The 22,439-nt window shown below is 48.8% G+C and overlaps 1 protein-coding gene across 1 annotated transcript in view; it reads left to right on the top strand.

Annotated features, from left to right (window-relative positions):
* The window catches only part of LOC137668065 (olfactory receptor 14I1-like), a 50,847-nt gene extending 30,864 nt beyond the window's left edge, over positions 1-19,983 (top strand). The window contains exons 3-4 of the mRNA XM_068409361.1: positions 19,048-19,509; positions 19,883-19,983. Coding sequence (XP_068265462.1) covers positions 19,048-19,509; positions 19,883-19,983 — 563 coding nt within the window. The remainder of the gene's footprint in view (positions 1-19,047; positions 19,510-19,882) is intronic.
* The last annotated feature ends 2,456 nt before the right edge of the window (positions 19,984-22,439 follow it).

Raw genomic sequence — 22,439 nt, 5'->3', positions numbered from 1 at the left:
TAAGTCTCTGGTTGCAGGACAATGCAGGGACAGTTCCTGGTGGGATTACCTGAAGCTGCTGCATCCCACAGTTTATAGGACCTGTCAGGATGTCTCTCACAGTATCTCTGTGGTAGAGGAGTGTTGCCGCTTGTCTGCAGCAAGCTCCGTTCGGTTGCTGGCTGGCCTGAGGCTATCCGCACCCCAGGGCCATTGAGCACTGACACCAATGTGAGGATGCAATAAATGGCGTTTATTTAACTGCGCAACAGCCTTATATAGTCGTCTTGTCCCGTACGAACTCGCACGATAATGACACATCCTGCTCCTTTCGCCACGCCTACCTTCCGTTACAGCCCGAGATTTTCCAGTCGCTGTACCCTTATCTACCTATATTTCCCCCTCCCCATGCTTCAAGTCATGCAAAGTAAAGCGTATCGCTGATTCTGGAGCCTTGCATCAAAGCGTAAGCGTAGCTGGCGGATACAACATCCCGAGCCCAGGTTCTCCAGTAAGATGCGGCGGGCGGCAAGGAGGGCACAGACTCTGAGATCGAGGATGCAAGGGCCTGAAGCCGAAAGGCCTAAGGCTTTTTATTGTTATGCTACTACTCTATTTAACTGCTACAATGCAGGAGCCAGACTAGGCAGTTCAAGATAACATCAACATTCACACACTAAGCACTCATCACCCATTCTGGGAAGAGCCAGTGTTCTGGACTCAAAACATCAACAACCATTCCCTGTTTGCAGCTCTGTCTTCAGAACTGACCTTCCACACATGTTTACTTCTTTCATGCCTCAAAAAGCCCTGTGAACTGGTCTCGGCTCCTTTATCTTAGAAGCAAGCAAAAACTATTCTCAGTGCAGTGTTCCCAAGCAAATCTTATGCTCCCCAAGTAAAGCACAGCTGTTTGCAGACTGAGGGTCTTCCACATTTCCCCCTTTTTTGTTTATTTGATGACAAGGGTGGTCATGATGTGGGCTTTGGCTTTTCAGAGTCCTCTGATTGCAGACCAGGTCTCTGAAACAGCACTTGGGGCAAAGGCACACAAGCAGGGATGCAGGCACCGCGGAGTTCAGTTCCTGCTAGAGAGAAAGTGAAAGAGATTCCGGGCCTGCTGCCTTCGCCTGTATATTAGGGATTTCTGCCAGGCGGCATTTTTCCACTGTGCTTTGATCTTTCTCACAGCAGGGCAGGAATCTCAGGCATAAACAATTAGGTGCCCTTGAGTCTTATCACGGGCCTATGTTATCTGAATGAAGATGCTCTACTTGTCCAGCACACAAGACTAAATAACAGTTAGTAGTATGATATATGTGTTTTTTGACACCCCAGGTGCAAGTCACTTGAGCATGTTTACAATCCTCCTCGCCCATCTTCCGTTATATTCCCACATGCTACCCCCTCGCTCAAGAGACTGCTTCTCCTGGGGAGTGCAAAGCTGGACATGCACATTTGGCTTGCGGGGTGTAGAGCAGAGCAATATACAGAGGCATGCAATAAATACATATAGAAAAAGGAATAAACATAGATATCTATACAATAATGCTGTAGCATCACTAATTACAAAGAAGGGCCAAAGATAAACAAGACTGTGAACAACATCCCTGTAGTGTCCAAATTTACTTGATTCACACGCTCTAGAAGAGATAACTGCTGTGAGAACCAAAACAGTATCTTCTCCTCAGAGCCACCTGCATGTGTCAACAGAAAGGCCTTAACCACACTTGCGTGGAAGCGAAGTCACACAGCAGACAGTACAACTATGGGGGGACCACGACCACCAGAGACCATCCAAGACCTCTCGCAGCATGCTACTTGCGTGCTCATCCAGTCATTTCAGCATTCCCCAAGTAATGCCCGGTGTCGGGTTGACTGTTCTACGTCACTTGCGTGGTCCCTGTGCTTTCAGCGTCTGCATTTCTGGTACCGGGTTCTGGTTGTGGTTTCTCCAGCTCATGGTATGGCTTCACGCATCTCGCAGGTAGCCAACGAGGACCTGTTGGGAGTAAAACACAAGCATATCCCCTCCCCCATGTCAACAATTCTACTGGTCCACGCCAATCAGTTGGGCCTGGCAGATCTTTATACCAAACCTTAGGATTTTGTGTAAAGGGAACTTTAGCCTGAAAATGTCGTTCCACTGCCGTGGTATCTAATCGAGAAGATGACCGATTTAGAAAATTTAAAGTGAACACAGCCATATCTAATTGTTCTTGAGGAGCTGTGGCTACACTCCCCCTTTTTTGTTTTTGCAACATGTGTTTCAAGTTTTGATGTGTCCGTTCAATTATGGCTTGTCCGGTGGGGGTGTGCGGGATACCTGTAACGTGAGACACACCCCACTGTTGTGGGAATAAGGCCGCTGCTTGAGATACATTGTCTGTTTTTATTTGTTTAGGGAGGCCCATAAGTGCAAAGCACCTTGTCCAATGTTTCTTAACATCCTGAGTCCGTTCCCCTGTAGCTGCAGAAGCAACAACATAACCAGAAAAGGTATCCACAGTAACATGAACATACTTTTGCCTGCCAAAAGGTGGATAATGTGTAACATCTGTTTGCCAAATTTCATTAGCCTTCAGTCCCCTGACATTTACACCATCATGATAAGTTGCAGTATTATATAGTTGACAATCGTTACATGCCCAAATAATATCACGAGCCTGCGTTTTTGTGAGAGCAAATTCTTTCTGTAAACTGCGAGCATTTTGATGGAAAAAGGAGTGAGATAATTGTGCATGTTGAAATCGTTGAGTAAGGGAGGATGATGTTATGGGCAAAACAGTGTACTTATCAGCTACCGCATTCCCTTCTACCAGAGGTCCTGGCAAGCGAGTGTGAGACCTAATATGAACAATAAAGCAAGGATGCTGTCGTTGCTGAAGCAGAGTTGCAATAGCAAGGAAAAGTTTATACAGCTCTTTATTGCTAATTTCTTTGATAAATGCAGCTTCTAAGCGGTTAATAGCGCCAACAGCATATAGTGAATCTGATACAATACTAATAGGTTCGCTTGCAAACAATGTCAGAGCTAAATGTATTGCAGACAATTCAACAATCTGAGTGGACGCTTCCACAGTAACTGATGTGTGTTGCCATTGTGCCTTTTCTTTCCAGGCCACTAGGGCCTTCTTTGTTTTACCTGAGCCGTCTGTAAAAACCGTTTTTGCATTTGGTATAGGGTGAGGCACCATCACTCTCTGTGGTTGTAAACAGAGGGAAGGTAAGGTTTGCAAGATTTTATTCCGTGGCAAAGTAAAATGGATATCATTCAAATAATCAGCCAGAGCAGCCTGAAATTCAAGGCTGTCCCTCATCAGAGTAATGTGCGTTTCCTTATGAAAGGGTAGGTAAATAATGTCAGGGTCTCGACCTGTCAGCTGCTGTATCCTGAACCGTCCTTTCTGAATCACCATAATGACCATCTCCAAAGGAGTCGTAATTGTTTTTGTAAAGGTGTGTGATAAGAAAATCCATTCCAGGGTAACTAATTGCTGTGATTCTGTCAATTGAGCAAATAGCCCATAAGGCTGGAATTTCGTGTGAATCACAAAAAATAGAAGAGGCAAGTGTAAGATTATACGTCCTGCTTGGGAAGTTGTAAGTTTTTGAATTACCAATGCCAATTCCTGTTTTGCTTTGTCAGAAAGGATTCGAGGCGAAGTTAAATCTGAATCCCCCTTCAAGGTGTTAAACAGGGTACTTAACTGTTCAGTAGAAATACCCAGCACAGGACGAATCCAATTAATTGTCCCTAGTAGTTGCTGCAAATCATTTAATGTAGAGATATTGTTTACCAAACGAAGTTGTTGTGGCCGTAAGGTTCTGGTAAACAGTACCCATCCCAAATACTTCCAGGGCGGTTCTGTTTGTATTTTTTCTGGGGAAATATGAAGCCCAAATTGTTGTAAAGAGTCTTTTAGATGATTTACAGTTTTCATCAGTTCTGTCTGTGTCAGAGCTGCAATGAGAATGTCATCCATATAATGGTAAATAAGAGACTGTTTAAAAATACTTCGAGTCGGCTCTATTGCAGCAGAGACCACTAACTGACAAATTGTGGGACTGTTCATCATGCCGTGTTGGAGAACCTTCCTTTCTGCTCATCTTTTTTCTTTACTGTCGGCTTTGGGCAGTTCTTTTTAATATGCCCCATTTGATTGCACTCAATACATTTCATTTCTGCTCGTCCCACAACGAGTTGCTGAGCCAAGGCACTTGCAAGTAAAGTAGCTTTATGCTCTTCAGAACCCACATTCTGACAGGCTTTAATAAATTCTGCTATACTTTTGTAAGAGTTTTTTAGAGGGCCCAAAATTCTTTGACAATCTGCATTTGCATTTTCATAAGCCAATTGTAATAACAGCGTTTCTACTGCATTTTCATCATCAATCTGCCTGCTCAGTGCTGTTTGTAAACGATCAATAAATGTAACATAGGGTTCTTGAGCTCCTTGCCTGACTGCCGCAAAAGAGGGCTGGCGTTTCCCTGCCTCAGGAACGCGTTTCAGGCACTTTAAAGCCAATGCAGAGATCTGTTGTAAATGCTGCCGAGGTAACCGTGCCTGTACCTCTGGTGTCTCATACTGATTAACTCCCAAATATTCTTGCCTATTTTCCAAAGTGTCTGCAGAAACAGCCTCCTGGTACTCTGCCAGCCACACTGAATATTGTGCAGGTGTTAAAATCATCCGTAAAAGTGACTTCCAATCATGTGGAGTCATAGTATAGGATTCCCCAATGACTGTTACTAAATTTGAAGTATAGTTACTGTGCAAACCATAGTCTCTCACCGCATCCCATACTTCCTTAATCATTTCATAACTAAGGTATTGATACTCAGGAGAATGATATGGACGATAGATTACCGGCATCGCCGTCAGCATGGCAAAATCTCCTTTACGAGCAGCTTCCTCTCTACAATTTTCTGCCAGCGTTTTGTATTTCGTTACATGAGACTCTGATGCCTTTTCAGCAAAGCCAATAGGTGGCTCGGCAGACGCAGGATACGGAGGAGCTGTTGGTGTTAACTATGCTCTGCCTGTAGCCGCTGCCGCTGCTGCTGCCGGCTGCGAGACCCCCCGTGCCGAAGGGACGGCCGCAGCCGTTTCTTTTACCGATGTTAATGGTGGGTATAAATTGGACTGTATGTCTGGATCTGTGAAATCAGGATCGTAAGGATCGTCTGATTCTCCGGAGACTGTTTCATATACAGGCTCCTGTTGCTCCTTCACATCCACTAAGGTGTTAATAGGAGTGGATGCCAGAGATTGCAAATACTCCTCTGCAGGCTGGAGTGCAGAGACTGCTGTAAAAACAACCCTCCACGTTGCTTCTAAATCCTTTAGAATATCAGACTGCAACGTGTTCCGTTTTTGTATTTCTACTCCCACTTTCGCCCAAATCTTTGCATCGTAAGTCCCTGATACAGGGAACCAGGTACAGTTGTCTTTGATCCATACTAATAACTGCACCAATTTCGCTAATTGGACCTTATAGCCCTGTTCGCGTAATATACGCTGTAATACCTCAGTGTAGAGCTTATGCTCTTGGGAACTAGCCTGTCCCATGTTTATTGCGATCACGGAACTCACTGATTCTGGGGACTCTCCGGTCCTGGGGACTCTCCGGTCCTGGGGATTCTCCGATCCTGGGGATTCTCCGATCCTGGGGACTCTCCGGTCCTGGGGACTCACTCTCCGGTCCTCGGGATTCTCTGATCCTGGGGATTCTCCGATCCTGGGGACTCTCAGGTCCTGGGGACTCTCCGGTCCTGGGGACTCACTCTCCGGTCCTCGGGATTCTCTGATCCTGGGGATTCTCCGATCCTGGGGACTCTCAGGTCCTGGGGACTCTCCGGTCCTGGCGCGCGCTAGCCCCTGACAATCCTTTGATCAGAGTCGCCGCCGCTTCTTCGTTAATCTTCAACCTTGTTCGGGCGCCATTTGCGGCGGGCGGCAAGGAGGGCACAGACTCTGAGATCGAGGATGCAAGGGCCTGAAGCCGAAAGGCCTAAGGCTTTTTATTGTTATGCTACTACTCTATTTAACTGCTACAATGCAGGAGCCAGACTAGGCAGTTCAAGATAACATCAACATTCACACACTAAGCACTCATCACCCATTCTGGGAAGAGCCAGTGTTCTGGACTCAAAACATCAACAACCATTCCCTGTTTGCAGCTCTGTCTTCAGAACTGACCTTCCACACATGTTTACTTCTTTCATGCCTCAAAAAGCCCTGTGAACTGGTCTCGGCTCCTTTATCTTAGAAGCAAGCAAAAACTATTCTCAGTGCAGTGTTCCCAAGCAAATCTTATGCTCCCCAAGTAAAGCACAGCTGTTTGCAGACTGAGGGTCTTCCACAGTAAGATTCCCCTGCAACTCCTGAGATGCAAAGCAAAAGCAAGCTAATCATAAGCGCATTGTTTAAAGCTTTTGTTTCACTCAGCAACGGCCGCCGTTCCTCATCTTTCTTGGCACCCCGCCGCTTTACCAGACTCTCTGTACTGTCTTGACTCCTCATGTCTGAAGGTCGAGGCTGGTGCTGTTTCGGCTTCCCCCACAGGTACTCCTGCAAAACATAAAGCTCGGACAGCGTACATATTACTTCGGGTTAGGATTTTGTTTTAAATCAGGGCGCAAACAGCGTGTAGGGACCCACTGTATAACATCATCCCGTTTGATGGCGGCATACCCCCTCCCGTGATGTAGCAGCTCCCAACCTGTTTCCCACTCCGCTGTCCCAGGGAACCGAACCTTGACTGGGGGGCCCACTTCTGGCACCCCTGGACCCCAATGTCGCTCAATTGGGGCACGCTCTTGGTCTCCCCGGGCAAAATGATTTAAAGAATAAAGAGGGCGATGTAAAATGTGAGATTGGTAGTTGACAGGAATTACGTCTGGGAATCCTTCCCCCTCCCCAAGAATCTTAATTCTGTGTTTTTGTTTCTTACTTAAACCTTGTTCCCTGTGTCTCGCAGAGCCCAGTCAGAGAATCCCAGCCTTGGTTACCCATAAATCCTGCTCTCTGTTGTTGAGCCACAAAGGTTGTATTGACCATTCATTGCACAGTTTTCTGCAAACATGCAAACAAACAGGGTAACACAAGTAGGATAATGCCTATTATAAACATTCCCATAAGCAGACTCTATCTACAAAACATGCAGTTTACTTCAGAACATACTGTTATTCTCTGTTATTCTAGCTGAAAGGAAAACTACTGACAGGAAAGCTGATTCTGTTTAAAGGTAACACAGAGCAGGCCTTTTAGAGCCTACTCTGAGGCCTACTCTTGCTAAACCGTTGCTAAACCATCCGGTATCAATTTCCCCCTTTGGAAGTAGTTAGATTTATTATCTCACTACTTCCATATACTATTCTCAATGATTGCCTCAATACAACCCACGCAGATCCCTATGATAATTATAATCACAACTATATAAACTATTCCCTCTAATAATGTGGCTAACCATCCTTTTAGAAACAATCCACCGTACTCCTGCGCCTGTAGAGACAGAAACATAACCTCGACCCATTAGTAATAGTTCCCCTGGTCCCAACCACTCCTTAGTACCTGGTTCCCTATACCACACTTTGCCTTTGTTTTGCATGTAGCTTGCTCCCTGTCGAACTGCCTCCCAATGTATTACAATTGGGGGTCGCTCCTTATCTCCTGCTAAAGTTAAATGGTTAAGTACATAAACAGCTTTTGCAAGTCTCTCAGAAGGTTCAGTTTCCTCTCCCCCTTTTTGTTTTTGCAGAAGCTGTTTCAATGTACTATGAGCACGTTCCACAATCGCCTGACCCGTAGGCGAATGAGGAATCCCGGTGACATGTGTAATACCCCATAGTTGACAAAATTGACGCAAAATTTATGAACAGTATGCTGGTCCATTATCAGTCTTAAGTTGTTGTGGAACCCCAAGACTTGTAAAGCAAGCAAGTAAATGTCATTTGACTTGACGACCTGTTTCCCCAGTTTGTGCTGTTGCCCATATTATATGTGAAAACGTATCAACAGATACATGAACATATTTGAGCCTTCCAAATTCTGCAATGTGAGTAACGTCCATTTGCCACAGTTGCAACGCACTCAACTCTCGAGGATTTACCCCTATTCCAATTCCCATGCCAATTTTCTGACAACTAGGACAAACACTAACTAATTCACGTGCTTGTGCCATGGTGAGGTGAAATTGTTTCGCTAACATTTTCGCTGATTGATGAAAGAATTGATGGGATAGGTGTATTTGTTCAAATAAATTTGGTGATATTTGCGTATAGGATACAAGTGTGTCTGCTTTATTATTTCCAATGCTCAAATTTTGATCAAATTGATGACTATGAATGTGGGTGACAAAATAAGGTATCTCTCTGAGGTTTATTGCTTGATGCAACTGTAGCAAAATAGTGTAAAGTCGCATATTTCTTATTGGTCCATTTTACAAAAACCTGATATATTGCAAAAAATTCAAGTGTCTGCAATGAGTCCTCAGTTTGTCCTGAGAATTTACAATGTTTCTATTGTCCATCCTCTTGCCAGGTAATAACTGCTGAATGTGATCGTTTTCCTGCATCAGTAAAAACAGTTAGTCCAGTCATAGGTATCTCTGATCTGATAGGTTTTTTTTTCCCAATCCTGTTTGCAAATAAACTGTAGCTTTTTATCTTTTGGCAAATGTGTTAACAATTGTCCAGTAAAGTCCTGTAAGGCCATTTGAAAAAGAGTTGACTGATTTGTTAACCACTGTAGATATTCCTTTCTGATAGGTAAATAGATAGCATCTGAGTCTAGTCCGGTAATGTCTGTAATCCTTTTATGCACTTTGACAAGCAATTGTGCTATTGCTTCCACTCTGGTACAAATTGTTGTTTTAGGATGAAAAACCAAAGAGTCCACTCGAGCATTGCCTTCTGCAATAAACCCAGGCAAATTAGTATGATTTCTTACATGTAAAACATAAAACAATGCAGTTCGGATTTGAATTTCTTGCCACAGAGCTCGCAGCAATTCAAAAACACACTGATTACATATATGCTCTATAACAGATCTATCCAATTGCTTTATAATGCCAGCTACATATGCTGAATCAGCAATCAAATTAAAGGGAATGGGAAAATTCTGAAATATTTTTAATACAGCTCGTAATTCTACCACCTGAGGTGAACCCTTTTGTTGTATTACCATAGATTCCCACTTGCCATCAGAATACCAGACAAGGCCCGCCTTGCCTCTGTTCCCAGATCCATCCGTAAAAATGGTAGTTCCATCCACAGGAGTGTCTGCGCACCACACTCCTGTGGCAATTGGAAGTTCCACACTCAATTTTATAACAGGATGGGAGGGCAAGTGGTAAACAACCTGTCCCGAGAAATTCTCCATAGCTGTTTGCAAAGCAAAGCTATTAGCCATACACCACTCAAAATACTGAGCTGCAAAATAGGAACGGTTAGTGATGCAGGGATCTCTGGCCACAAGCTCCCGACATCGCATCCGTCCTTTGATGAATAATCTGTGCCAATAGCTCTGTAACGAATCTGATCATTCTGAATTCCATTGACCAATTATTGCATACGGAATTTGCCTATCAAACAAAGTGATAATTTGTATTTCCTGATTCAAATCAATACGATGTACAAATTTGGAATGTAGCCTGCTTTCTATTTCTGTAATCAGTTGCTGTATCTCTGAAGTAGTGTGTCGTGGCGCTGTTAAAGTTGTGTCCCCTGCTAACAATTGGAATAGAGACTGCAATTGTGACAACGTAAGCCCCAAGTACGGCCGCAGCCATAACTTGAACCTTATGTTCCACAGTACCCACTTTTGCACATGCCTTTATCATAGCATTCAAATCTGTTTTTCCAGGTAAAGCTTCAATGATCTTTTGACAATCAGCATTAGCATTATCCCTGTTTGCCACAGGTCCAAGGCTTGGCAGCCGCACAGGTTAACCCCGTGTGGAAACACCAGTCCTGCGCTCCCTGCGGTTTGGGCTGCGAGTTAACTGCATAGGCCTGGAACTGGTTGGGAAGATTCATTTGTGTCAGCATACGGTTCCCCCGCCGCGTTCTTTCTCCAGTTTCCCTGTATTCTGCAGCTGGTTGTTATCAGCTGACCTTGAGCATTATACTGAGACCTGCACAGCTTCACAAAATGCCCTAGCTCCCCACAGCAATGGCACATCAAAACAGAGTTATCTCTCCCACTCAGCTTCAACTTCTTAAGGCAGTTTTTCTTAAAGTGACCTTCCTGTTCGCGTGTATAACAACGATGAACTACCTTAATTGCCGCCGCAAAAGTTTTTGCTAAATGCTCCATCTGAAATGTGGTGGTTCCTACTTTCTCACAAGCATCCATTAGCTCAGTTAAGGTGGCATTACTATTTGCCATCCCTGCAACAACTTTTCTGCAGTCCTCACCTGTGTTGTCTTTCGCTAACTATAGTGGTAATGCTTCTTTTACAATTTTCCAATCTAACAGTTGCCAAATATTTCTTCCCTCAGGACCCGCACCCACAATCACCGGATATGCCCGTGGAATCACAACTCCTTCTAATAACACATCTCGAATGACCCCTTTCCATTTCACTCCTCCCTCACCTCCCCCGACTTCCCCTGTATACGCAGGCGGAAGCTGACCCTCTCCCTCACCTCCCACATTACCAGATGGACGCAAACCTCCCCCCCCCGCCCTGATCTAAAGGTGGAGTAGGGAGTTGTAAAGGAGGTTGAGGTGGCCCTAATACTTGTCTCGAACACAGAGGGGGGTTTTTGGGGGAGACATAGTCACGTGTCCCGAGGCGTTGGCTGAACGATGCTGCTGCAATTCCGTCTTTAATTCTTCCAGTAGTCTACCAAGCTCTGTCATGTCAAGTTCGTGTCCATTTCGTGATGGTAACAGTCCTTTAAGTCCTTGTGACTCTGGTACTGCTGACTCCGTAAATGGCGAATCCAGTAAAGGTGGGTACAAAGCATGTTTACCCTCCTTCTTGTCCTCCTGCTCAGCCTCATCCGTAGAGAGATCAATGAGAGGGAGGGGGTTTCAGAGGGGGTTTCTGCCAAGTCTCCTGTTCAGCATCTGAATCAATTAGTTCAAATCGAGTTCATGTTTTAGGGCGCACTACCGGTTCTGATGGATCTGTATCTATTTTTCTCACTCCCCGCTCCTCAGCTTTTTTCGGAGCCGTCCGTACCCACGGTGATAAAGGAGCTGCCACCGGTACAGCCACTGGGGCCGTGGGAGGTGTTGGTCCCGCAAACAGTGAGGGGGTAGTAGGCGCCTGTGGTCCTAAAGCCATAAAAGCTGTATGTGTGACTTCTCTCTCTGCTTTTATTCCTTTTAATGCTTCACTAACCAGCCTCCATGTAGCAGACAATTTAAAGGCTTCCTTATCACCACTTGACACCGCATTCCAGAGAGAGTCACCAATCTTCTCCCATAAAGGCACTTCAAAGACATCATTAAAGGTTGTAAAATGTCCTTTATCTTTTGCCCAAAACAGTAACTGCTTTAACGCAGCTTCGTCATATTTAATTCCTCTCTCAGAGAGTATATGTTGGAGGAGTTTCACCACTGTCACTTCTGTATTGGTCAGGGTAGACCCCATGTAAACACGTCCGAGCCGCATCCCATGTCGCCCAGTCCTCCCGCGCAGTCCGTAGCAGCCACAAGATAACTCCCCATGTTTTTAATTCTTTGGCAGAACCCGCTGCCATAGCTCGCTCAGCGAGCTACATCAAGCACCGCTCCCAGGTATTCGGCTGTAAACAATCAGCCAGTCCTGCCACCGCCCCGCCCTTTAACGAGACGGTCCACACACTGGGCTACGTCTTTCGATTTCACAGAAATCTTAAATTCCCCGCCCAGTAACGAAATCACCTTTATCAAGGTTTCCATGGTTCGCGAACCCACTCCGACCGCCTGCGGTCCGCCAGCCCAGCAATCACGTCGGGGTCACCACTTGTTGCCGCTTGTCTGCAGCAAGCTCCGTTCGGTTGCTGGCTGGCCTGAGGCTATCCGCACCCCAGGGCCATTGAGCACTGACACCAATGCAAGGATGCAACAAATGGCGTTTATTTAACTGCGCAACAGCCTTATATAGTCGTCTTGTCCCGTACGAACTCGCACGATAATGACACATCCTGCTCCTTTCGCCACGCCTACCTTCCGTTACAGCCCGAGATTTTCCGGTCGCCGTACCCTAATCTACCTACAGAGGAGAAGAACATGCTCCAGAGCAGGGCTTCCCTGCTGCGCTGCCAGAGGGACAGAGCATGACGGCTGCCTTCTGCTGGGGACAACTGCAGGGGTGTGCAGCCAGGGGTGCCCAGGGCTGTCCTTCAGAGCAGGGTTCCTCCACCCCAGGGGTCTTTGTGCCGGGGCAGGGAATCTGCTGCCTGCGAGGGTCAGCACTCAGCCTACCCGGGGAGCTCCCTCTGGTGCTGCAGGGAGAAGCTGTGGATGGAAGGAGTGACCCCAGGCAGGGCAGGGTCCTTCTGCTGTCGAGAGGGTGCTGCATGCGCCAGGGCTGCTCACAGATCTAGATTAGCACTAGGAAACTTCCAAGGAGATGTTTTAAGACCAAGTTCAAGGTAGGGTTTACTCTAATGATAAAGAGATTTTCTGAGCCTCTTTTCATACTCTCAGGGCAGGGGAGAGGAGGGGGATGGAGGGAGAGCAAAAGAGAAATAGAAAAGGGCTCATCAAGTTTGAACAAGTCATTAAGACTCCTCAGCTGTATCTTTGAGTGGTCAGTAGGTCTTCTAGGAGCCTCCTAAAGTGCCTGCAGCCACTCCTCTGCCCATGGACAGCACCAGCATCACCTTTACTGGACCCATCAGGGTGTTCCGCCCTTCTGAACCTCCAAACAGGAACATGCATGCAGCCAGTGCCCTGCAAACAGGCAGGTTTGTGTAGGTGAGTGCACAGAGGTTGCAATGGGGTCTGTGAGTGCTGATAGGGAAACACCACCCAGGAGGAAAATCTCCAGGCAGCAGGGATATGATCTGGGAATGAGAGGAAACTAAAGCCAGAAATGTTGTGGGAGGGAGAATTCAGAAAACTCCATGTGACCCCCTCCAATGCAGACCCCTTCCTCTGAGCAAGCCCCCTTGCCTCCTCTCCCACCCACCAAAGCCTCTGCCCTCAGGGCTGTGGGGTCCAGGACATGAAGCCCCTCCTGTTCAGCCAGAGCTCCAGCAGAGCCGTGGTGGTCCCTCCAGCCACGTGCCACATTCGTTCTGCAGAGCACAGGGGCTGAGAGCAGCTGCCCGGCAATGCTGGTGTGTGGGAGGTGGCGTGCACAGCTGGGTCAGGGTAATGCTGTCCTGAGGGCCCGGCTGCCTCTGCCCTGGCCTCTCCCAGCCAGACCCTCTCTGTATTTTCCCTTGTTTCTCCACTTCACAGAATCACAGAATCACAGAATGTTAGGGATTGGAAGGGACCTCGAAAGATCATCTAGTCCAATCCCCCTGCCGGAGCAGGATTGCCTAGACCATATCACACAGGAACGCGTCCAGGCGGGTTTTGAATGTCTCCAGAGAAGGAGACTCCACAACCTCTCTGGGCAGCCTGTGCCAGTGTTCGGTCACCCTCACCGTAAAGAAGTTTTTCCTCATATTTATGTGGAACCTCCTGTGTTCCAACTTGCACCCATTGCCCCTTGTCCTGTCAAGGGATGTCACTGAGAAAAGCCTGGCTCCATCCTCCTGACACTTGCCCTTTACATATTTATAAACATTAATGAGGTCACCCCTCAGTCTCCTCTTCTCTAAGCTAAAGAGACCCAGCTCCCTCAGCCTCTCCTCAGAAGGGAGATGTTCCACCCCCTTCATCATCTTCGTGGCTCTGCGCTGGACTCTCTCTAGCAGTTCCCTGTCCTTCTTGAACTGAGGGGCCCAGAACTGGACACAATATTCCAGATGCGGCCTCAGCAGGGCAGAGCAGAGGGGGAGGAGAACCTCTCTCGACCTGCTAACCACACCCCTTCTAATCCACCCCAGGATGCCATTGGCCTTCTTGGCCACAAGGGCACACTGCTGGCTCATGGCCATCCTGCTGTCCACTAGGACCCCCAGGTCCCTTTCCCCTACGCTGCTCTCCAACAGCTCTGTCCCCAACTTGTACTGGTACATGGGGTTGTTCTTGCCCAGATGCAGGACTCTACACTTGTCCTTGTTATATTTCATTAAATTTCTCCCCGCCCAACTCTCCAGCCTGCCCAGGTCTCTCTGAATGGCTGCGCAGCCTTCCGCTGTGTCAGCCACTCCTCCCAGTTTGGTGTCATCAGCCAACTTGCTGACAGTGCACTCTATTCCCTCATCCAAGTCATTCATGAATATATTGAATAGTACTGGTCCCAGTACCGACCCTTGAGGGACTCCGCTAGACACAGGCCTCCAACTGGACTCTGTCCCATTGCCCACCACTCTCTGCCTTCTTTCCTTCAGCCAGTTCACAATCCACCTCACTACCCCATCATCCAGACCACACTTCCCCAGTTTAGCTGCGAGGATGCTGTGGGAGACCGTGTCAAACGCCTTACTGAAATCGAGATAGACCACATCCACAGCTTTACCATCATCTATCCACCGGGTAACATCCTCATAAAAGGCTATCAAGTTGGTTAAGCATGACTTTCCCTTGGTGAAGCCATGCTGAGTGCCCCTAATGATCCCCCTATCCTTGATGTGCCTAGAGACAGCACCAAGAACAAGTTGCTCCATCACCTTTCCGGGGATGGAGGTGAGGCTGACCGGTCTATAGTTACCCGGGTCCTCCTTCTTGCCCTTTTTGAAGACTGGAGTGACATTCACTTTCCTCCAGTCCTCAGGCACCTCTCCCGTTGCCCACGACTTAGTAAAGATGATGGAGAGTGGCCTAGCAATGACTTCCGCCAGCTCCCTCAGCACCCGCGGGTGCATCCCATCAGGGCCCATGGATTTATGGACGTCCAGATTGCTTAATTGGTCCCTGACCCAGCCCTCATCTACCAAGACAGATTCCTCCTCTATCCTGACTTCTTCTGGGGCCGCAGGGGGCCGGGGCTCCTCAGGACAGCCTCCAACAGTATAGACAGAGGCAAAGAAGGCATTCAGTAACTCCGCCTTCTTTTTATCCTCTGTCTCCAGGGCCCCCACCTCATTCATCAGTGGGCCTACATTGCCTCTAGTGTTGGCTTTACCTGCAATGTATTTGAAGAAGCCCTTTCTGTTGTCCTTGACCTCTCTTGCAAGGTTTAATTCCAAGGAGGCCTTAGCTTTCCTAGTTGCCTCCCTACATCCTCTGACAACAGACTTATATTCCTCCCAAGTGGCCAGCCCCTCCTTCCATGATCTGTACACCCTCTTCTTCCACTTGAGTTTGCCCAGCAGTTCCCTGTTTAACCATGCAGGTCTCCTGGTACCCTTCCTTGACTTCCTACCTGCTGGGATGCTCTGATCTTGAGCTCGGAAGAAGCAGTCCTTGAATGCTAACCAACTCTCTTGGGCCCCCTTACCTTCTAGTACCCTGTCCCATGGGATTTCCCCTAGCAATTGCTTGAAAAGGCCAAAGTTGGCCCTCCTGAAGTCCAGGGTTGCAATTCTGCTAGCTATTCTGTTCCTGCCACATGAGATCCTGAACTCTACCATCTCATGGTCACTACAACCAAGGCTGCCCTCAACCTTCACCTCTTCAACCAGACCCTCCTTGTTAGTGAGGATCGGATCCAGCAAAGCTCCTCTCCTAGTTGGCTCATCCACCATTTGCATCAGAAAGTTATCATCAACGCACTGGAGGAACCTCCTGGACTGGGGATGGCTGGCTGAGTAGGCCTCCCAGCAAATATCAGGGGAGTTGAAATCCCCCACGACAACCAGGTCCTGTAATTGCGAGGCTGCTCTCAGCTGCCTGTAGAAGGCCTCATCACCCTCCTCATCCTGATCCGGTGGCCTGTAATAGACTCCCACAACAGTATCACCCCTGCCAGCCTGCCCCTTCATTCGCACCCACAAACTCTCAACTCGCTCCTGATCCGCCCCTGGACAGAACTCAATACATTCGAGCTGCTCACTCACATAAAGAGCAACTCCACCACCTCTCCTTAGCGGCCTGTCTTTCCTGAACAGGACATAGCCATCCATGACCACATTCCAGTCATGTGAGGCGTCACACCAAGTCTCTGTAATTGCCACTAGATCATAGCCCCCCGACCGAACACGGATTTCTAACTCCTCCTGCTTATTCCCCATGCTGCGTGCATTGGTGTACAGGCATTTCAGGGAGCGAGCTGAGTACACCGATTTCACCCCAGGGGGATGGGAGGCCTCCTGGTCTACCTCAACACTAGAGCGTTGCCCCAGTGGTGCAAGCCCAGCTACTAACCCGTCCCCCTTCGAATCTAGTTTAAAGCTCTCCGAATGAGCCCTGCTAATTCCTGTCCCAGAACCCTTTTGCCCCTACGACATAAACCTTTCCCATGTATTACCGTCACGCCTGGTGTCTTATAAAACCAGCCATTATCAAAGAACCCAAAGCCCTGCCTGTAGCACCAGTCTTGTAGCCAGGCATTAACAGAGAGAATCCTACTATTCCATCCCACGTCATCACCTGAAAATGGAAGGAGGGAGGAGAAAACAACTTGTGCCCCAGACTCTTTCACCAACCGTCCTAGGGCCTTGTAGTCTTTCTTCATCCCCCTCAGACTACGGGATGCAGCTTCTTCCCCACCTGTCTGGAAGATCAGCAGGGGGTAGTAGTCTGTGGCCTTCACCAGGTTGGGGAGTTGCCTGGTGATATCCCTGATTCGGGCTCCAGGCAGGCTGCAGACCTCCCTGTGATGGGGGTCAGCTCTGCATATTGGGCCCTCAGATCCCTTTAGGAAGGAGTCTCCAACCACTAAAACTCTTCTCTTCTTCCTTGTGGAGGAGGTAGCTATACGCCTGTCAGGTTTTTCTGACTGTGGTGGGACCTCTGATATAGGTTGCCTCTCCACCACATCCCCATTGGACTGGCTGTATTCCACTAGGGCTTCATATCTATTGCTCAGAGGCACCTGTGGAGGCAAGGTAGGCAAGGAGGGCACTCGCCTTTTGCCACGGCCATAGACTTGCCTCCACTCACTCCTCTCCTCTAGGTTATTGTTCTCCTCTAGGTTATTGTTTTCCACCTGAGAGGGGCAGAGTACAGGGGTCCCTCCATCCTGGGAGCTCTCCGGCAGGTGCTCCTATTTTTGTTGCAGGGAAGGCAGAGCCTGGCTCCACCAGTCTATCTCCATTTCAGCCTCCCGAATGCTCCTAAGCCTTTCTACTTCAGCTTGAAGCCTTTCAACCTGACTTTGCAGCTGTGCCGCTCGGCTGAGCGGATCATCTACTTGCTCACAGCGCACACAGCCCCCTGTCACCACAGAGATGCTGAAGCATTCCCTGCAGCCTGTGACCTGCACCATCGCCTCCTTCCGTGGGAGCTCTGTCTGGGTTCCCACATCCATTTTGGTCTTCTTCCGCCGGGTAGATACCATTGTTCTTTCACTGAGCTGGGAAATACCTGCTGGTGACACCCCTGGTTCACAGCTCCTTGGCACCTTCCTCGCCTTGTGCACTGGGAGGGAGTCAGCGCCCTCCCCCAACGAACTGCAAACGGCTGCAGCCTCTCCTGCCCTGGGACACACCCAGTCACAGCTGAGTCTCTCCCCTCTGGGCAGGGACTAGTCCCTGACCTCCAGGAAGCTCTTTATCACCCAGTCAACAGGGGGTGGTGCGTTTAAATCGCCCGCGGTGCCTCCGGCTACGCCCCCTCCTCTCCTGATTCGTTGCCGGGAACCTCCGGGTCCGGGGTGGGGGGGGAAGCAGCTCGGGGCTGATGCTCGGGGGGGGGCGCTCGGGGGGGGGCCAGAGTACGAAAACCGCCCGGTTAAGCCCGATGTCGCCCTCGCCCCCGCACTAACCTCGAGTCGCTGTCGCCGCTGCCGCTGCTGCCGCTGCTGTCAGCTGTTTGTTCTGGTTTCACCGCATTTAAATCCTTGTCTGTGTCATTGCTGTGGTTATTTCATTCTTGCTGCCAGGCTCTCTGGGGAGGTGGAGTTTCAGCTGCGGAGTCACACATTGATCTTGGGGGACCTTTCATGTAGGTGTGTCCATGGGAACAAGTGTCCCAGCTTTCCTCTCACCTGTGGGATCTGGTCAATACAGTCTGTGGGGCTGGGATATGAGCTGACTCCTACTGAGATGCCCTGGTTTGGACACTTGGCTGTCCCCTTGAGATGTCCTTCCAAGCTGCGAGCTGCCCTCAACAATGCAAAACTATCTCATAGCACCTCTGTTTTATCTGAAAGCCCCAAGGAGAATGCAAAGCCTCTGTAACTGAGGAAATGCTGTTGGGTTGGTGAAATAAGGCATGAGTGTTGTGGGCTGGAAGTGGGGTGCTGAGACCTTGAGAATGGGTGAGACATTTAGTGGTCTGCAGTGGATCCCTCTGCTCTCAGAAGAGTCTGGTTGTTTTTCAGGGTAACGTGGGAGTGTGATGACTCTCCATGTCAGAAAGGTGCAAGCCCACAGAAACTGGGAACAGGACAGAGGGACAGACCAGTTCCTCTCACTCTGCACTAAGCCACAGCCAATCCTCTTGCCTCGCAGGACTCGCTCTTTTCTCCCTGAATGCAGCAGAAATGCTGAGGGTTTCTGACATCCAAGAATACTCACCAGGGCAGAGGGAGGGGGAGCTCTAAAAGAACCTAGAACTCTTAAACTGCCTTCTGCCACCCCTGTTCCTTAGCTCTGGGGGTGCAGATGCTGACAGGCAGTTAACAATAGTTTCACAGGACAAAGTTGAACACCAGGACCGGTCCCTGCCCCTCCACACTTCTGCAGAGCAGGGCTGGTGATTGAGAGCCGATGGGCAGATGCCCTGCTCTTCATTGCACACGTGGCCAGCACCAAACAGGACTCCAGCCACAGAGCTGAAGGAAGGTCTCCTAGAAAAACAAAAGGATGTCAGTGTGTTACAGGGGGGGAGACTGTGGGAAATGGCTTTGATTTTGCTTATAGAAGTCTCCCCTAACTTGTCACTGTCTTTTTCTCCTATGACAGTGTCCCATTCCCAGAGGCAGCAAATGTCCAACAGCAGCTCCATCACCAAGTTCCTCCTCCTGCCATTTGCAGAAAGGCGGGAGCTTCAGCTCTTGCACTTCTGGCTCTTCCTGGGCATCTACCTGGCTGCCCTCCTGGGCAATGGCCTCATCATCACTGCTGTAGCCTGCAACCACCGCCTCCACACCCCAGTGTACTTCTTCCTCTTCAACCTCTTACTCCTTGACATGGGCTCCATCTCAACCACTGTCCCTAAATCCATGGCTAATTCCCTTAGTGACACCAGGGCCATCTCCTATGCAGGATGTGCTGCCCAGGTCTTTTTCTTTTTGATGACATCAGAGTATTCTCTTCTTACCATCATGGCCTATGACCGCTACTTTGCCATCTGCAAACCCCTGCACTACGGGACCCTGATGGGCAGCAGAGCTTGTGTCCACATGGCAGCAGCTGCCTGGGCCAGTGCGTTTCTCTATGCTCTGCTGCACATGGCAAATACATTTTCACTACCCCTCTGCTGAGGCAATGCCCTGGACCAGTTCTTCTGTGAAATCCCCCACATCCTCAACCTCTCCTGCTCTCACTACTACCTCAGGGAGGTTGGGCTTCTTGGGGTTAGTGTCTGTTTAGCTTTTGGTTGTTTTGTTTTCATTGTGCTGTCCTATGTGCAGATCTTCACGGCCGTGCTGAGGATCCCCTCTGAGCAGGGACAGTACAAAGCCTTTTCCACGTGCCTCCCTCACCTGGCCGTGGTCTCCTTGTTTCTCAGCACTGCCATGTTTGCTCACCTGAAGCCCCCTCCATCTCCTCACCATGGTTGCTCTTCTGTACTCAGTGGTGCCTCCAGCAGTGAACCCCCTCATCTACAGCTTGAGGAACAAGGAACTCAAGGATGCCATTAAGAAAGTGATTCCACAGATGTTTTTTCAAGAGTGAGAAATTTACCACTTCTCTCCACAAATGACTCCTACAGCATCTGATGCCATCCTGGTTTTTTTTGTTTGTTTGTTTGGTATTTTGGTCTCAATTTTTCCTTGTTGTGTTTATCATTATTGCTTTTGTTATTCTCATTCATGGTTAGTTTGTTCCTACACATACGTTTGCATTTGTGTCACTACACCTGAGACACGTACCTACTTTGTGTCACCTGCTTCCCTTATTAAAGTGTGTCTAACAGTGACTCAGAGATGGCCTCATTCACTGCATCTCTCTAATAGAATGTGATCTCCTCATTGCAGTGCTTTCATGCTGGGCTTTTTCTCCAAAGAGGCCTGAGGAACTGCACCCCTGTAGTTCCTCTTCCACCATGTGTTCAGGACTAAAAAGCTTAGTGTCTTTTTGTGACCCTTTAGAGACATAGGACTGGATTTAGGAGTCAGCAGTCAGTATCTCATGACAGGTAAGATTGTGAGTGTAACTGAGGGATGTACCCAGGGATTTCCCACAGGTGACACTGAAGACACCCATCCTCTGGCAGGGGAATCTGGAGCTGCCTGGAGAGCACTGTGGTTGTCCAGGGTCAGAGTGTTCCTGGAGTTGTGTTGGGATGGAAGGTGTCACAAAGATGGTGCTTGGGGCCTTAAGTACAGGACATGTGCAGACCTCCTGTGGGCACTCTCCATTTCTTCCCCTCCTGTCTAGAGCAGGATTTACTGCAAAGGGACACACTAGTCCAGGTGTGGCCACACCACATCTCACTGGAGGGAGATGAAAGGGAAGAACTTGGGAGAGAGAAAGAGGGAAAAGGAAAAGCAAAAGTTCAGCTCAGAATATGATGATGCCTGTTTGGGGTAACCTGCCTAGCAGCCTTGTGTCAATGGCTTGAGTGGGAGAAAAAACCCACACCTGAGTGGACTAAACTCATGTCTGCTTAATTCTGTGGTCTTGGGGAACATGAGTGCTCTCCCTATCATCGTGACAGGAAGACCTGTGGTGGAAGGAAAGGCACAGTCACTCATCCTGGAAGGGACCTCAGGATGGCTCTAGGCCAAACCAAACCACAGTCAGTGGAGAAAGGGAAATGAGGGCTGGGCTGTTTGCATGCCAGGCTGTGTTAGTGTAAGATGTACACCTATAGAGACACACAGACAGTACGGATCCCTCCTGGAGCTGGTCTTAGACCTTCCATCTGTGCAGGAGCTGTCCTCAGGATTCCCTCATCCCCCCCATTCCCCGATGCACAGACAAGCGCACACATCCACAAATGGCTCTCTCCAGCAGAGAATCACAGAACTTTTTGGATTTCAGTAAAGCTTTCGATACTGTTTCTCACAGTATCCTCCTGGGCAAAATGTCCAGCATACAGCTGGATAAACACATAATGCAATGGGTGAACAATTGGCTGATGGGTAGGTCTCAAAGAGTTACAGTAAATGGGGTTACACCGAGCTGGCGGCCTGTCACTAGTGGGGTTCCTCAGGGATCCCTCTTGGGGCCAGTGCTCTTCAATATCTTCATTATTGATTTGGACACAGGACTTGAAGGACTACTATCCAAGTTTGCCGATGACACAAAACTGGGAGGAGCTGTTGACACTCCCGAGGGCAGAGAGGCCCTGCAGAGAGACCTAGATAAATTAGAAAGGTGGACGATCACCAACTGCATGAAGTTTAACAAGGGAAAGTGCCGGATTTTGCACCTGGGACATGGCAACCCTGGATGTACATACAGGCTGGGGAACGAGAGGCTGGAGAGCAGCCCCATGGAAAGGGATCTGGGGATTCTGGTCAACGGCAAGTTGAACATGAGCCCACAGTGTGCCCTGGCAGCCAGGAGGGCCAGCCGTGTCCTGGGGTGCATCAAGCATAGTATTGCTAGCCGGTCGAGGGAGGTGATTGTCCGGCTCTACTCTGCACTGGTGCGGCCTCACCTCGAGTACTGTGTGCAGTTTTGGACACCTCAACAGAACAAGGACATCAAACTACAGTAGAAAAAGGATATGAAGATACTAGAGAGTGTCCAGAGGAGAGCCACAAAGATGGTAAAATGTTTAGAGGGGAAGCCATACGAGGAGCGGCTGAAGTCAGTAGGTCTGTTCAGCTTGGAGAAGAGAAGACTGAAGGGAGACCTCATTGCGGTCTGCAAGTTCCTCACAAAGGGAAGAGGAGGAGGAGGCGCTGACCTCTTCACCCTGGTGACCAGTGACAGAACTCGAGGGAATGGCAGGAATATATGCCAGGGCAGGTTTAGGTTGGATATTAGGAAAATGTTCTTCACCCAGAGGGTGGTGGAGCACTGGAACAGCCTCCCCAGGGAAGCAGTCATGGCACCAAACCTGACAGCATTCAAGAAGCGTTTGGACAATGCCCTCAGACACATGGTGTGAATTCTGGGGCTGCCCTATGCTGGGACAGGAGTTGGACTCAATGATCCTTGTGGGTCCCTTCCATCTC

Source organism: Nyctibius grandis, chromosome 10 (genome assembly GCF_013368605.1).
Source record: "Nyctibius grandis isolate bNycGra1 chromosome 10, bNycGra1.pri, whole genome shotgun sequence".
Lineage (NCBI taxonomy): Eukaryota > Metazoa > Chordata > Aves > Nyctibiiformes > Nyctibiidae > Nyctibius > Nyctibius grandis.
Note: the sequence above shows the minus strand (reverse complement) of the source record. Positions and strands in the feature narration are given on the sequence as shown.